Source organism: Carassius carassius, chromosome 17, assembly GCF_963082965.1.
Source record: "Carassius carassius chromosome 17, fCarCar2.1, whole genome shotgun sequence".
Taxonomy (NCBI): Eukaryota; Metazoa; Chordata; class Actinopteri; order Cypriniformes; family Cyprinidae; genus Carassius; species Carassius carassius.
This window is the reverse complement of record NC_081771.1, coordinates 4,145,121-4,163,376: the sequence shown is the minus strand read 5'-3', so window position 1 is coordinate 4,163,376 and position 18,256 is coordinate 4,145,121. Positions and strand designations below refer to the sequence as shown.

Genomic DNA, 18,256 nt, shown 5'->3' with positions numbered 1-18,256 from the left:
CCTTTCAAAATTCATTAGCAGAAGAGAAAGAGATGAAGAAAACAGGAAAGAATGAGGCATGGAGGTGTATCCCATACCTGTGGGAACGGCCGCGTCCATGGAGGGTCTCTCCCAGGTGTTGACTTGCTCCCAGGCGAAGCCATTAGTCCCCAATGCCACGCTGTAGCCGCAATTACTGTAGTGCTCTTCAAACGAACAGCTGCCTACAGAACACACACGAGAGAGAAGAGGGGAAGATGGCATATGTCAACATGATTAAGCCACGAAGTGCCATCATTACTTCATCTTCGCTAAAAACACGATTTTCCACCGCATTAAGCTTTATGCTAGCCGAGAGCTAAGGATTAGAAACCCAAGATGAAATAGCACTAATTAAATGTACTCGTTTTAACCCATTTTCTTGTGTTGTAGCTTTAAGAGGGGGGGTATTTAAGCTGTAAGGTGCTAGAGGGTGTGCTGTATTGTGAATACAGACATGACTAAATGGCCTTTTTTATTTCTGAAGTGTAGCGTAGTAGTCTCAGCCTCAGACATCATGCCCACGGACCGTTGGCTAAACGTCTGATGCATATGGGACACAAAAGTGGAAACACTTCAGGAGTGTCAAAGTCGTCATCGGATTGGTTGAATTATACAGGATTTCCGCGAGACGTGTGTGTCGCATTCTTTAACGTTCCACCTGGAAATAAATATACAGTGGCACCAAACCCCTTCACGAAAGAAGAAAGCTGCCATGTTCACAACTGTGATGACAAGCGCTTATACAGATCAACTAAACGCTGGATTTTCAAAAGTATGTCAAATATTTAAAGTTCGCGGCATAGAATCTTTAAAATATGTCTGAGAGTTTTATACACCGGTCTGTTATTGCGGCGACATTTTTACGCCTTGAAACGTGACGATGAACGAAATGAACTGTGATTGGTTGTTTGACGTGTCGTCAAACGGCCTCATGAGTGGGCCTTGGCTAATGAAAGCTGCAATGAATTCCAGACCTTAAGTTTGAAGGTATGGCTACGCAAGACTAGTAGCCGAGTGACAGTGACCTTGGCATACTGTTTTTAAGAAAAGGTTACCACATAAAAAAATACATCAAGATCACAGATTTTTATTAAAATATTATATTATAAAGCGAAATAATAAAATATATTCTCTCTGAATATTTAAAATTATATGTTTTTTTCGTTACTTTATTTTACAAAAAAAATATATTTATATATAAATAATACATCATGTCAAGTTAATTTTGGCAAGTGCAGTATTTTCTGATTGAAATTAAAAATGAAAAAAGGAAAAAGTAGGGAAAAAGGTTTAAAAACATTTTTTAAAGCAGTTCAGAGATATTTTTATGATAATATTTTGTTAAACTATCATGAAAAGCTTTTTTAAAAGCTCTGTCATGCAAAAATTATTAATTATAATTTTAGGGAAATTCTTTCTGAGATCGTTTTGTGCCTCTACAATAGCAGATGAACAGGTTTTTTATATAAAATTACTATATTATTACTGGAATTCTATATTGACCAATCAGCATATTGCTATATATGTTACATATAAATATTTATTTATATTTCTCGTTTCCTTCAGACTATTTTCTTTTCTGAATCTTTACAGGGTGGGCTGAACATGTCATGCAGCCTTACTCAATTGGACATTACTTTCTGTACCACCCAACATGGTTTGTGAGCATGTTAAGTGCTCAGATTCAACATGATGAAACTTCTGCCTGCGGGATACTTACATTTACATTCTGCATATTTCAAGGACCAAATATTCATTGCCGTCTTAATTTGCCCCTGCGTATTAAGCTACACAAGAGAATTAAATGCTACAAAAATAATTAATTTGCCATGAGCGCTGAAAGGGCGATGAATCCTACAATACCAGTAAGACTCACAAGCCACATCAAAGGTATTCCCAAAGAAATTGCACAACCGTTAAAAACAATAATAGTAAAATATTCAGAATTTTCCAGGGGGAGCGATCAGATAGCCTCGTGATCTATTGAAGGAAAAAATTAACCAGTCAAAGACGTGATTTTGTGGAACACGACTGCCCGCTGGGGTTCAGTTAGACAGCAGAATAGCTTTGTATCACTGTTGGTATCTAAAGTTCAAAAGCTTTTTATATATGTACCACTTTAGAGATGTACAAAACTTTTTGAAATCTGACCTGTCAGAAAGTTTGAGAAACACAAGCCCATGTCAGGACTTTGAGAAGAAATAGGACTTTGAGGAGAACTTTCACTGGAAAAGTATTTTTAAACGCTAAATAAATGTAATTTTTAAATAAACAATTTATAAATATTAAATGGCAGTGTCTATCCAAATGAAAGGAAATAAATTCAAATGTGCTTGGACCGTACTTCACATTCAAATATTTACATGTACTGTACTAATGAGGTCACATTGCACACACACTAACACACAAACATAAAACAAGCACACGTTCTTCATTTCTCCTTTAATTAATGTTGCCTACCAATGTGATCTATTATTGATAAGTTGCCCCAAAGCATACATGCAACAGTTTCCAATCTCATCAGCGGCAGACATGGCAGTGGTACGAGCGCGACTCGTCCCCCACATCTGCCGCTCATGGCTCCACACATCTCACAGCTCGCTGGCATATTCCCTGTCGAATCTAGGAATTGTGCTGTCCTATCAGGAGCGCTTGATATACTTAGAGATTATTTCACAGCGCAGGAAAAGAAAAAGTGAGATTTGGGGTGGATGTGGAAGGGGTGGATGGGTAACATCTGCTCGGTTAATAGAAGGGTTTGTTTACACTCTGACAATAACTGGCATGTAAGAAACAGAGGTATCACAGTCTTTACTGTTCTCTTTAACTGCAACATGAATAATTGTGTCTTATAATATAATAAACAGACAGAAACAACAGAGAGACAGACCGAACAACAGAATGACAAAATGACAGAAAACAACAGAACAATAGATAGAATGCTAGAATGATAGAATGCGATCACATATTATAGATCGATAGATGATAGATAGACAGGCCTTTGTCTATGCTACAAAAAAAAAAAAAACAGATACTTGGCTGATAAGTGTATAACATGAAACAACTACTGAAATGACAGCTGAATGTTTGAATGTTCACCTATGGTTTTCATCCTTTAGTTAAGATCTTAGTTAATAGATACTGACGTTACATTCATGTTTGAGATTTTAACTGCATTAGTCATAAGCATATGCTGTGTCTTTCTTGGCCCTCACCAGCGGCGTTTCCAGTCGAGCAGACAAATAGTGGGTTTGAAACTAAAGTGATTTTGTCCACCCCACTAAGCACAGATAATAGCTCCGATATCTGTTGTTAATGCAGCGATCAAAGTGCTGTTTAAAATCTCATAATCTGTATGTAGTTTATTTTCTGTTCCGAACCACATCCGAATCTATCACAGGCTTTATTTGTGTGAAAGAAACATACTGAAAATCCAAGCCAAACTTAGATGGGCTCATTTTTAAGAAGTAGACCTTTTGTTCATGATCCCACATAACAATAAAAGATAAAAATTATTCTTCATTTGTTCTTTCTCTAATCCTAATATTGCAACCATTCTTTTTATGCATTTATTTCCCTTTTTATTAAGTTTTTTTATTGACATATTTTTCCTGTGTCTTTTTTGTTTGTTTTATTTGACAAAATTTGACAAAACCATAAAGTCTAATTCATACACATTTCAAAACTATCAAAGATAAAATACACAAAAAGAGCCATAGGCTTATTTCCATTGTGGTCCTCAATATCACTTTCTATGCTGTTAGGCTTTTGTAAAAATCCCTTAGGCCTAAAAAAAAAAAAAAGTTTGGTTCCGGTTGGTTGTCAGTTGAGGTCATTGGTCGGTAGGGATTTATTTTTTTTTCTCCAGTGGCAGTTTTATAAACACACACACGCGCGCTGATTTTAAATGTGTGTACCGGTACTTTTACGACAGTGATTCTGTATTCCCGTTTAAAGTCTGTTGTTGCCATAGACACGCAAAACGCACACACACACACAAAAAGCCTTCGCGGGAGTTTGACAGGCGATCTCATAGTAGATTAACATGGAGGATTTGAACTTGAAAAACGGAGTGTACAGACATCTTTTTGTAGTCAAACAACATTCTTTGTTATGTTCATTTATGTGGTTTATTTGATTTTGATGCTATAAATTAACTAGAAGCAAGAGAAGATCAGTTAGTTTTAACTGATGATCTAACTTACAGCGATCTGTTCGACACATTCAAGAGCCACAAAACGGTATTTATTGTTTACATTTCTTTAAAAAATGACCACATTTGAAAGGTGAAATAACCAAATGAGACTTTGTTTCATATTAAAAGTAAGCTGGTAATGTTAATGTCCTGTCTGTCAGCATGTTGTCAGTGCCCTCTCTGTTCCGCGATATATTGTTGACTCCCCCCGTGTTTCTCTTAATGTTACGATTTCCAAACCTTAAGTTATAGCTCACTTTAGGAATTGACAGTTAAAGGGTTTTGATGCAATACTTAATGGTTTTTAACGGATTACTTAAGTGTAAAACAGCATTTAAAGGAAACTGTAATTTAATTAACGATGTGTGAAAGACCGTTCTTCCCCAGTCTCATAAAATAAATTTGGGTCGCACATAAATTGACAGGGTCGGTCGGAAACCGGAACCAAACAAATTTTTTTTTTAGGCCTTACTAACTAAAGCCAGTTTCTAATGACATCATCCTACAGACAGTGACATCACTTTGGGAAAACAACCACATGGATTTGATGAATTGTGACTTTATAATTCTGACTTTGTAACAAGCAGTTGCGAGTTGTTGAGTCAGAATTGTGAGATATAAACTTGGAATTCTGATAAAATCAGTACCCACGCCGATAATGTCCATGCACATACAAAACATTTTAGGTTTTTTAGTATATAAAACTCTAAAAACAGTCTACATTTAGTTCCTTACTTCCATGTTAGCAGAAATACTACCTTACATTTAAACATACTCATTTTACAAAACATCAAAATGTAATGCAGAACATAACCCAGAGATTTTTTTTTTGTCAATACTATTGATAACAAGAGACTGCTGCTGTTGTAATTATGGAGTTCACAGGGAGAAAACCAACCCCACCCCAGATGTGGACAAATCCCAATTAGATCAGATGAGAGCAAGAACCAGGAGCAAGCAAGCCAATTTAATCCACAAAAAACACACACACACACACACACACACTCATTTTGAAGGCTACCTTGCACGGCTAGTCACTCTGAATTAAGCAAGAGGGACCTGACACGAGCGTACAATGAGAAAGGAAACTCCACATCACACGCTCACTTGTTTCCTGTCTCCAACACCTTTTGGCACACAAACACGTGCAGCCACTCTCTAGTGAGCTTGTCACTCATTCAGTGTAGCAACTCCATCAACCTGAGCTAATGCAACTTTTTCCACCTCACCTGCAGCCTTTAACCTCGTCCACTCGGGCCACAGAATCCACTGTGCGCTGCAAATCTCTCCCATCCATCATCTGTGCTACAGGTGCAGCCGTGCCTGCCGGACGGATGCTGATTTCCTAGTTTCACTTACAACAGAAGGACAAAGAGGTGCCAGTCCACCCACGCCTGAGCAGATATTTACCACCCTACCCAACGCCAACTTCCTAATTGTTCAAACTCATTCATACGTCCCCATATACCTCAGTGATTCCTTCATTTAGTACACACTACACCCACACAAAGACAGCAGGACTCGGTCCTCTAAGAACAGGCGTCCAACAGACATTCACACTTCCTCCAGCGTGAGTAGGAAGTGTCGTGTTGCTCGAGTAGGTTTTCGCGCCTTTAAAATGCTACACGGATTACGGGGTTCGGTACCCCGCACTGCTCCCATGGATCCACACATTGCATGACTCGCTAAAAATCACATTTTACACATTCGGTTGCAAGACTCTGGAGTTAAATATCAGCACTAGTAAAGCAGTTTTGACCAGACATTCAGTGCCAAACCACTTTCCCCCATAGACCAAGTGAAAATGCAACATACCTTTGCCAAAAACTAAATTCTCACGTTTTACAATACCCTGCAGTTCTGCTGACAAATTGCGTGTTTATTCCTTTACTGTTCAATAATTGGTAATAATAAATCAGCTGCCATATGTGTCTCAAAAACTTTGAAAATTTGATTAGTGCTACTAGTTGACTCAGCTGAACTTGGTAGATCTTCTCTTGCATGGGTTTCAGTAAGTCATGTGAATTTGTTGTTGATGACAGACAATGTACCTTTTTTGACCACTAAATTCTCTGAAATGGCTTATGTGATGGCACCTTTAGGCTATCGCACTGTGTTTACTAATGTGTTCTTGATGGTTTCCTACTGACCCAAGTTGCAATAGTAAGTCTGATGATTTGGAAGGTAATAGCATGCAATTTGAAGTATCATTCATGTCTATAACACAAACGGTGCAAGAGCCCTCCTGATGCTTGCCTATAAGAAAATGCCAATAATTAATATTTGCTGCATAAATCCCAGCTACTTTTTTCTTGGGAATTTGTATTTGTCAGTTTAAGACTTTACAGCTCACTTTTCCACCTCATTTTATGAGTTCCCCCCTGCAGACAGACATACTCTCAGTCTCAATACTGTATGTCCTTGGAAGTTAATTATATTTTTCCCTCCACAGAGGCCAAGTGGAGGTTGGCAGCCGAAACAGCAGAATTCACACGCAGGGAAGGTAGAGCCGCCTCAGGTAACTCCAAATACACCTCAGGAGACTCTCTCTCTCTGATTAAAAATGACAAATGTTCCAGTGCTGCACTTAAGGTCTTAAAAATTTGCCAATAAAAATTATTAGCTGCCACAAACTGCATGTCCTGCAGTTTTTCTTCCCTTAAAAAATGATTACTAGAGAAATGAAAGCTCATTCGGGCAGTAAAACACGTCTGCGTGTGCAACTCTAAACAACTGTTTCTGCTGCTTTGGACAGGTCATAAATAAAAACGTCCTCCTGCTCTCTCGCTCGTCCCGGGGCAGACAATGAGAGGATGTACATGCCAAATATCCTCCTCACAAATTTCAAGTGCCATGTGCTGACTAATTCTCACAGATTTTTATTGCCAAATATTTCGCATCTTCTACAAATGACTAATATCATTTGTTTTTTATAAATGTTATGGGTCTCAAGTGTCAAATTTCAACACAAAATCAACATTAACACGATGACTGCAGAATTATATTTCCTCAAGGAATAAAAAGTCTATTTTAAGGAGCTTTTGCATTTTGACATTTATTTCATGACAGTAAGCACAATTTCCCCCACATTTTCCTTACCTAATGAGATTTTTGTAAATCATTATTATTAATATTATTTTTAAATTATAATTAATACCAATACTCTCAATGGCAATTCTTAGATTTTCTTTACTGTAAATGTTTTGTTTACATTTATTTACAGTACAAATTACTATAAAAGTGTTTATTTAAATAGCCATAAAACAAATACTACCATAAATAGTTAAATAAATAATGTGTCACTATATTTTTGCATTACAGTACAGAGAATGAGATACATAAAGATGCAACAAAAACAGAATAGTCCTATAATCAGCCAATAAAACAAAACATATTATATATTTAAAATTCATTTTTTTAAAAATATACAATTTGTATTTTATACACTTCATTTATTTTATTTTGCAGTGGGAATTTTCCTGACAGGTTTCATAAGGTCAGCAACACAAACGTTCCAGACAGCAGAAGAAGGTTTTTATTACTGAGCCGCTCACACAAACACACACCCTCATTCACACAGCAGCTTTAATATGTCAGTACATTGCCATCCATCTCTGTCTGTTCCTATCAGCTCAACTGCTATTACTGGCTCATACACACACACACACACACACAAACAAGCCAGAGGAATACACGCTTCAAAGATCTGTTAAACTTCCCATTTAATTTTCAGCCCTGAAGTTATAGGTTATATGAGGTCATATATGCACACTCACATGTAAACACACTTTACAAAACCAGTGATTTCAACCTTTTTTTTCTTACACATTTAAAGAAACCCCTTAACCCAAAGTATGTGGATTTTATCTGGTATTTGGACATAATAACAACTAGGGCTGGGCGATACATATATAAAAAAAATGATATCTCGATATTGTCAACATTTTTACGATATTCAATATATATATCGATTTGTTTGAATTTGCATTTAAATAATAAAAAAACATGATTTTCTTTTGCCCATTAAAAACAACAAAAACAATTTAGATTAAACAGCTAATTTAATCCAGACCAAGTGACCACTTACTGCTTTTTATTAAATGAACTGAAGTAGTGCAAAACTAATACAGAAAGTGCATTCTGTCAACTTTTTAGTGCATGCAATTCACAATTTAAACTATGCAACTGGGATGAGTATTTTACTTTAATTATTTAAGTTACTTAAGTTAAGTTTTTTTAGCTAAAAAGACAAGTCTGTCAACTGTCTGTGGTTTTAAGAGAAGCTCTGTGGCATGAAACTATGTTCCTACTGACACTAAAAACCCTCTTAGATGGGGAGCTAGTTACTGAAGCACATAGCTATTTCTTATATATATATAAATGAATACCAAAGACTTTTGCTCTCTCTCTGTCTATATTATGAAATCTGGTAAATATAACAGTGAAATTCCCTAATAGTAAATCCAAATGGCCATAGTCTATGTTCCTCTATTCAAACATCAGCGGTCGAGTAAGTGCATTTATTCAGCGATCACAATCGCAAACAATACGGTCGAGATCTCATGGCAGAACACATACCGGCTGAACAACGCTTTCATTAGAAAGCTAAACTCCACTTTGTTAGTGTTTTCAGAACATTGTCGGCGGCGCTTCCGCAAGGAGGAGTAAGCACGTGCGCATGGTTGCCAGATTGCCTAAAATAAGCAAACACCGGGCAGAAAATGTATCCTTGTAAAAGCAAAGCTCTGATTCATTTATGAAACATAGATGCACTTAGAGCAGTCCGCAGTTACATGTTCCTTTTTTGGACATTCGGCTCATTCTTTTGGGAGAGTATGCTTGAATTAGAAATATTCGATATTCCCGATATTTTCAAATTTTACATCGTCGTCAAAATTATTCAGATATTGTCGCTAATATTCGATGTATCGCCCAGCTCTAATAACAACTCAATTTACAAAAAGTATATTAAGGCTTTGAAACATCATAATTCCAATAATCAGATCGATGCATACAGGCATAATAAAACAGAATACACTGGCCAATACCAATATTTTATCTGATAAATCAAACATTCCTGCTCTGTTGTCAATCCATTTCTCTGTCTGTACCAACCCTTAACCTTACTGTAATAGCAACTCTCTATGAACACCCCAACCGTAGAGCATTACCTACGGCAATGCAACAGAGCTCTGAAACCCCCTGCACTCTGTACAAGGCATAATGGACCTCTGTGTCTGAAAACTGCAGACGTATTGTGAGAGTTTTCAGCACTGCGGTTTGTTAGGTTTAACGTCACGCTGAAGCTTCAGGGTCATGCATGCCTCTTGGAAATTTTCACCCAGGGATATGCTTGTTACGTGTGAGACATGTTTGACAAAAAAAAAAAAAACAGACAGAAAAAATGACTGAAGTGGCAGAGCGGAACTCTAAAAAGACAGTGGAGACATGAAAATATTGAGAGCGTTTTAGGAGGAATACTAAAAGCATTGTCAAAGTGCACTTCAAAGTGCCCTTCTGCATGGGGTTTGAACTGAACACGCTCACTTGAAATACTCCTGACGCCCAGGCTGTCAAAAAAGTGTGAAATACCAAAGAGGGAAAAATAGAAAGTTCAAGTGCTGAGTGAGAAATGAATGTCAAAGATTTTCACCTGCAAGAATGTTCTTGAAGAAAGCTCATAGTAACATACTTTACTGTGCACTCTGTATGAAGTTTTACATTAAAAGGTGTAATATCTTGCCATTCAGAGTGCAATAATTTTACCATTCTTTCATGCTGAAGTGCAAAGATTAAGGTTCACCAAAAAAATACCAAAGACATTTTCTTAATCAAGCTCCATAACGGCAGAAAAAGCAGCATAAAATAGTCCATATGACTTCTTTGCTTTATTCCAAGTGTTCTGAAGGCATACAACTTTGTGGATGAAACTGAAGTCATTATTCACTGAAAATCTCCCATTCATCACATTCAAAACTGCTCCTCAACATCATGCCATTGGTTCTCCCATATGCCTATATCGTAGCCAAATGCAATTTAAATATGGGGTAAGAATAATTACAAGAAGTGCCAGATTTTTAGAACTGGCTTCAGAAGACTTTGATAAACAAATGTAGTGTTGTACTGTATAAAATGTACTTATATAACGCTTTTATGAAATTGAGACTACTTTTTGCCATTACAGAGCAGACACATAGCCATTATGATCAAGGGCTGCAAGATAAGTCATATTTTTTTAATCATGATCACGATTTCTGGTTCTCACTATTTATTTATAATCATCTGCGATATTAGCCTGCTGGTTGATGGTTGCAGTTGCCAGATGTCAAGAGTTTAAATCCCCCAATCTGAGTTTTTCTCTTAAATGGATACATTTTCTACCCAGTGGTTTACTTAATCTTCCCAACCTGGCAAATAATCTGAATTTCAAATATAAAATAGATAACATTTATTATATATGTACTAATAAAAATAATAATAAGAAGAAGAATAAAGTAACAAATAAATAAAGTAACATAAGTATATAAAAAAAAAATTCCTTTCAATATCAGAAAAAAAGCAATAGTTGCAATAGATATTTGACAGTCACATTGTCTAGCTAGCATCTACTTAGCTACTTAAAAAGAAACTGAATAAAACATTTACGTGTGTGCGTTTGATGATCAATTTGATGCTTATTTATGCAAATATGCAAGTAAAATGGAAAGGTATTCTCATTTAATTCTCTAAAAGTTGTCGGTCAGCCTCAAGTGAGGTGTTAGCGAGAGTGGCTAATGAAAATCTTTCAGAGGGAAGCAGAGGCAGTAAATTAGCATAGAAAAACATATTTCAATTGCCAATCTAATTTAGCACCCATGGCCTCTGGCGGGTGTGTATGTGTATTAGTATTCTACAAAGCTATTTGTATGTGTGTGTGAGCTTGTGTTTATCCTTCTCTGGCAGTGATTGTCAGTATTCTAGTCCAGCTCCGCTTGCTGAATTCTCAGCTGCATCAGGTCCCCGGCACTGTGATTAAACTGTGTATCTGTGCGCGAGTGTGTGTACGCAACAGCTTTTATGCAGATGTTAAAGCAATAATTAAACCCACGTTAACAGTACTGTACGAACACCACACAATGATAATGAGAAATCATCAAAGTGTGTTTTTGCGCGGATGCGTTTGGGAGAAACATCGGCACATTTCTGAGCTGACCCTTGCTTGAGGATTGCAATATTTTTCAAGCTTAACTCGCACTCTTTTTGTCTTTCTCTCACTCTCTCAGGTGCTCATTACAGGTCCATCTACTGCTCCGTGAGCTCCGCAGGGATGCACACTCAGCCCCCTTCTCTTCCTGTCTTTGCCCCTCTCTCCCCTCTGTCTAACTCCCTCTTCTCTTATTTCCCTCCTTTCACCCTTATCGTTGCCTGCAGAGGGAGTCATGCAGTCCTGCGGTGAAAAGAGAAAGGCAGGAAATAACACAGGAATGGATGAAAGATGTACGGACTGATCGAAATAACAGGGTGGATTCGTTCACGAATCTTCAGTGGATTGTAATGATGATGTTTAGGAGAATGTTCACGTTGCTCTTTCCAATGTTTTTGAAAGGCTACAAAAACACAGTAAAAACTGAAATATTGTAAAATATTTTTACAGTTAAAAATAACAGTTGTCTATTTGAATATCATTTAAAATGTAATTTATTCCTGTGATGCAAAGCTGAATTTACTGCATCATTACTCCAGTCTTTAGTGGCACATGATCTTTCAGAAATCATTCTAATATGCAGATTTGATGCTCATGAAACATTTTTTACTTATGTTATCAATGTTGAAAACAGCTGTGCTGCTTAATATTTCAGTTGTCAGGATTATTTGATAAATTCAAAGTTGAAAAGAACAGCATTTTCTACTTTTAAGAATAAACTTTGTGACATTATAAATGTCTTTACTGTCACTTTTGTTCAATTTAATGCATCTTTACTGAATAAATGTATTAATTTCTTTAAAAAAATCTTACAGACCCCAAGCTTTATTACAGTAATGTATATAAAATGATGATCACTGTAGATAACTGCTTTACATCGCTGAAAGCAATCAGATGTTGATTCAGTGACTGAATCAGTTTATTGAGTAAAGTATTTATCAAACAGAATCAAATAAATAAATCCTGAGTTTATGAGTCTGTTTAAATGATTCATTCAAAGAACCTGTTCATAAGAGTCATTTGTAGTCAAACAAGCCTGACAAGCACAGACACACAAAACTGGTCTTTATGCAGCCTGTGTGGACAACCTACTAAAAAAGCATGCTGTCTTGTCTTTACTTTGTGGTACAAAGTCTTTTTATCATATCACATCCGATTCAGGCTGAAAGTGGCAAGTGATTTCGATGATCTGTCCCTTTAAGGCCTAAAGGAAAGACGCTAGTCAGACTGAAGCGAAAGCTTCAGAAATAGAAGTTGAATTTATCAGAAAGATCTGCATGAAGCGACGTTTCAATAACTTTAGCACAAACTTGGAGGCATGAAGCACTCAGAGACAGATGGGTGAGCGAAGGAGAGGAGGAAGAGGACAGTCGGATGATAGAGAAGTGCTGGATGGAGTGATTAGTGAAACGAGAGCAGTAAGGCGTTCTGTCATCCTCACCATTTCCCAAAAGGCCGTTCTCCTCATCAGCATGGAGGAGCTCAGATAAAATTGAATTCATTTGGCCATCTCTCTCTCTCTCTCTCTCTCTCTCTCTCTCTCTCTCTCTCTCTCTCTCTCTCTCTCTCTCTCTCTCTCTCTCTCTCTCTCTCTCTCTCTCTCTCTCTCTCTCTCTCTCTCTCTCTCTCTCTCTCTCTCTCTCTCTCTCTCTCTCTCTCTCTCTCTCTCTCTCTGAGGTGGGAAAGCAATGATCCATGTAATTATTATATATTATGGGAGGATTCCCAGTCAAGCAAAGCATCTAATCTTACAGTACTCCACTGCCCCTTTCACACACACACACACACACACAAGGAGACACAAACACACATTTTGAATGTCACTCTCTGGAATAATCTGCCAATGGATATTCTAAATGGACTGGGTCGCTGTCAAAGTCGTGTATATGTTAACTAGACTGATAGACTCTTCACCTGTCCTTCATTTACTGTCTGTTCCTTTGTGTGTGTGTGTGTGTGTGTGTGTGTGTGTGTGTGTGTGTGTGTGTGTGACCTTCAGGATATGACATGCATGCAAACGGTTCATTATCATCTGGATCGGTGGCATGTGATGGCGATTTCTGTGCAGGGACCAGAAAGCACACACACACACATGCATGGCTTCTCGCTCCTGTAACCTGTCATGAATATTTAGCAGACATTCTGATTTCTTGCCGTTTAGCCAAGCTCTGCTTATATGACATTTTATTACTTTGCCAATATAAACTGAGACGCACACACAGAAACACACGGTTAGGTAAACAGTACTATCACTGTCAGAACAACTTTAGGTCCGCAAAGAATGTGTCACACATTTTCAGTGCTGATTGTGCAGGGAAACAGTGGAATTCTGGAGAATGGATTTAGATATGGAAAAATTTGTTAAAGAACTTCTATTGATAGCTGAAGGCATTATCAATATAAACAAAAACGCATGAAGTTAGGGAGTTATGTGGAACTTTACTAATGATAGACGTTGATTCATTGTAATACAACTAGGCCTAAATTTACATTTATTTAAAAAAATAAGACCTGCAAAATGAAAACATTAATAATAATTTATGGATGGGCGTGAATCTACTGTATCTGTAGTATAATATAATATAATTGTCAGTAAAGACCTTTGATATTACATGCTTTCTACTCAAAATTAAGCAGCACAACTGTTTTAAATGATTCCTAAAAGATCATGTGACACTGAAAACTGGAATAATGATTGCTGAACAATCAGCTTTTCATCACAAATAAATTAAATTTTGAATTAGAATTTACTTATTTATTTTGTTTAGGCTATTTGTATGCACATATCAGTATCAACGGCTATTTTAAGATAAATGTATTTTAAAAGGCAAAATAGTAGTAACATTACATGACAAATAATTCATTTAAATATTTTATATATATATATATATCTTTTGAATTGGACGAAGTTTCTTCAGACTTGTTTTTCAGCTTTTTTTTTTGTTATTTTGCTTTGTGTCACTGTGTGTCTGTTTAGAGAGCTAGACGACTAGCCATTGTGGATCAAATATATAGATAAATATGGAGGTGGTTAGAGTTAATGCTTAAAGTGCATAAAATATAATGAACTCCAGGTTGTGACGGTAAAGTAATTCGCTAGAGGTTTACCTCTTTTCCTTGCTTTTATTAACTTTTAAATAGCTTGTAAATGTGCATTTTACTTTCAATTGACTCAATTGACAACAACAAAACAGTACGAAAAAGACATCAAATGTGTAATTTATTAACAAAACAGATACAAATACACCATGCTATAGGCCTAATCTAAAAACAAATAACTTACACAAAGTTTACATATAAAACACTGAAAATCAGCAAACATAAGAAACAAATGTTAAAAAAGCTTCCAAAATCATCTTGGATAAATACCAAAAGTCAAAAGGCCTTCCGGAGTCTAAAATATTTTTAAGATTTTATGATACTAGTTTTAATCAATTTATGAAAAAATTAAAAAATTAAAAAAATAAGTAAAAATCAAGGAAATTTGTCTGGCATTTCTTTGTTTTTGCTGTATCGAACCATGACATCCCTGTGTCGTATCGAACCAGATTTTGAATATATTTCTGGTGATTTTTTTTTTATTTTAACATCCATTAGAGAACTTTCCATTGCCTTTTCATTATAGATTAGAAAATTCTGTTATTTGCTTTTAAATCCCTAAATGGTCTTGCCCCACCATACCAGAGGGGACCGTGCCTTTGCTGTGTCTGCCCCTAAACTATGGAATGATTTGCCGTTGCATGTTAAGCAGGCCTCTTCTTTATCTGTTTTTAAAACCCTTCTTAAAAGCTATCTTTTCTCTTCGGCTTTTGACACCTAGTAAGATTTTATTTACTTGATTCAATTTGTTACTTTGAATGCTTTTATTGTGTGGTTATTAATGGTACATATGTTTATTCATTAATTTATTTTTTATATTATTATTATTTTTTCTGTACAGCACTTTGGTCAACTTTGGTTGTTGTAAAGTGCTTAACAAATAAAGTTGGTATGGTATGGTATGGTATAGAAAAAAAGTTATTTTAAATTGTTATATTTAACAATGTTACTTTCTTTCTTTCTCTTTTTTTTTGTCTTTTTTATTTTGCAGCCTTGGTGAGCACAGGAGACTTCTCAGAAAAAAACTGCAAAAACTCTAACCACCTCCATATTTATCTATATATTTGATCCACAATGGCTAGTCGTCTAGCTCTCTCAACACACACACACACACACACACAGTGACACAAAGAAAAATAACAAAAAAAGCTGAAAAACTAGTCTGAAGAAACTTCGTCCAATTCAAAAGATATAAATCTGTGCTCCATTATTCACTCTTTTCAGCACTCATACCTTCCTCACCACACAGAGCACCTGTTCAGACAGCAGATTTCTCCTGCCCACAGAGTCATGATCTCAGCCAAACGCTGAACACTGCTCCAGAACCCGTCCCGCTGATCTCTGTGGAAATGACTCCGCTCTATTAGCGCTTCACTTTAGCGCAATCATTGCGGGATGGTTTCTAGCTGCCTGTGGGCTGGTGCTGCTGCGGCTGAATTACACTCATTATTTGGGGCACCATCAAAAGATAAAATGGAAAATGGACAGAGGAAGGGCCGAGGAAGCCTGTAGCTGGGATGTGGTATGGGGTATGTCAAGCGCACACACACAGATACACACACACCTGGGGTCATCCAGCCTCGCATGGAGAATAAAAGAGGTCATGCTTCGCTTTGAGAGAGTGAAGGGGCACTGAGGCATTGCTATAGGCTGCAGACTTCCTATAAACACCTAGCAGTGGGTTTATGGGTTTGGACAGGTATGACACATGCACACACACACAGCTGATGCATTCTAAGCATTACTGCCTGCAAACAAAAGCTTAATTGAGGTCACAAGCGTCCACGTCTATCTGAATGGCATCAGCCCATGAGGTGCACAGAATATGAAGTGCATTCTAAACAGACTAACTGAGACTATACGTTTTTGCCTTTAGTCGTAAATGACCTTGCAGTACTTTATGAGCGTTTGCGACTCGTTGCCTAACAAGCAATTCATTACACAGCAATTAGACACCAAATTAATTAGCAGTTTAAATACGTACCCCCGTTAAGCAGCTCGTCATCATGTGATTAGTACTTCCTTCAAGTAAAATGCCCACTTAGGAACACACTCAGACGTACTCAACAGTATACAAAAGCACACATATACAAACATGATTAAAAAACTCAATCTCTGTATGCTGATAATGACAAAAACACTAGTATGGGCTGAAACAGAACTGCTAACACACACACAACATGAGCCTCCAAAGGCCTCATCAGTCACCACATACTCAACGATTGGGGATGGGGAGAGAAAAACTGATGGAAAATTGCCCAACTTCCTCCAACTTCTATAAATTTCCTCTTAGACGAGCCAGATTCTTCTTTTGATTCAGCTTTATAGAACTATTTATATATGAAATTTATTTTTTTTATTATGATATTGGCTTTTATATATATATATATATATATATATATATATATATATATATATATATATATATATATAAATTCATTCAGAATGCATTAAAAATGCATTAAATTGAGCAAAAATGCCACTAAAGATATTTTTGTTTCATAAGAATTTTCTATGCATCAACGAAACCTGAAAAATATGCATCCTGGTTTCCAAAATAATATTACTCGGCACATCTGTTTTCAAAATTGATAATAAAAAAAATATTCTTTAGCAGCAAATCAACTTTGCATCACTGAAAGAAATTAAATTTTAATTTTAATTTGTAAATTCACAATTTTACTGTTTTTATTATATTTTTTTATCAAATAAAGGAATCCTTGGTGAGTATAATAGGCTCCTTTCAAAAGCATTAAATAAATAACAATAAATAATTTTCCTTTGAATTAGATACAAATCAATTCTTCCATTTCTACCAGTAATCTAAAAGCACTGTGATTAACTGAAGAATAAATAAGAGAGGTATGTGTGTGCCATTTCATTCCACTGGACGCTTCCATTTTCCAATCAACTAGCAGTTTGCTCAAGCGAGGGATGTTGAGGAGGTTGTGTGTTCAGCTACATCTTCAGAAATCCCAACCATACAGTTTAATGCACATCAAGCCAACCCTTAAATGGGACAGATATTTCCCTGTCAGCTCCTATACACAGTCATTTGGGTAATATATCTTAGCAAGGTAGGCTGAACCAAAAACTAAATCACCCATAATGCCTTTCTCTGGAGTGGCCAAGCACTGAATTTCCACATATCAGGATCACTGAACAATTATGGCACATTAAGGCACATTTTATGTGAGAAACGGTTGTAATTTTTATTCTTGAAGTTGTACTATATGGGAGCTACATGAAAACCTGCAAGTGTGTGCACTTACTTGGCAGATAGACAGCATAAAGACCCGCAGTGGGAATAAAATATGGTTCTGTGATCACGTCAAAGGCAAAAAACATGTCTACCAGCCCAAAAGACACAGATGTTCGAGACAAAAATGACAAGAATGATGAATGGCTCCATCTTAAAATTCACCGGAGTTACGAGAAACCCTTTTCAAGTCTACTATTCAAAAAGTTCTTCTTTCTGACTCCTTACAGCTATAAAAGAGAGAAAAATAACTCATGAATGCCCAGTACTGTTATCCTAGAATCACCATAATCTAAAGAACATTTTCTCTATTACAACAAAGTATTACAACTCATCTTCCTCAGAGGTAGTCACAAAAAAGTGGGCCTCAATAAAAAATACAATTGTGAAATATTATTACAATTTAAAATAAAATGTTCTATTTTAATATATTCTAAAATGTAGTTTATTACTGTGATGCAAAACTGAATTTTCAGCAACTATTACTTCATTACACTAC

General features: G+C 36.4%; 1 protein-coding gene across 9 annotated transcripts in view; it reads right to left on the bottom strand.

Annotated features, from left to right (window-relative positions):
• LOC132160797 (receptor-type tyrosine-protein phosphatase T) overlaps positions 1 to 18,256 on the bottom strand; it is a 236,362-nt gene that overhangs the window by 191,854 nt on the left and 26,252 nt on the right. For all 9 annotated transcript variants that reach the window (XM_059570487.1, XM_059570489.1, XM_059570490.1 and 6 more), the window contains exon 2: positions 78 to 199. In XM_059570487.1, coding sequence (XP_059426470.1) covers positions 78 to 199 — 122 coding nt within the window. The remainder of the gene's footprint in view (positions 1 to 77; positions 200 to 18,256) is intronic.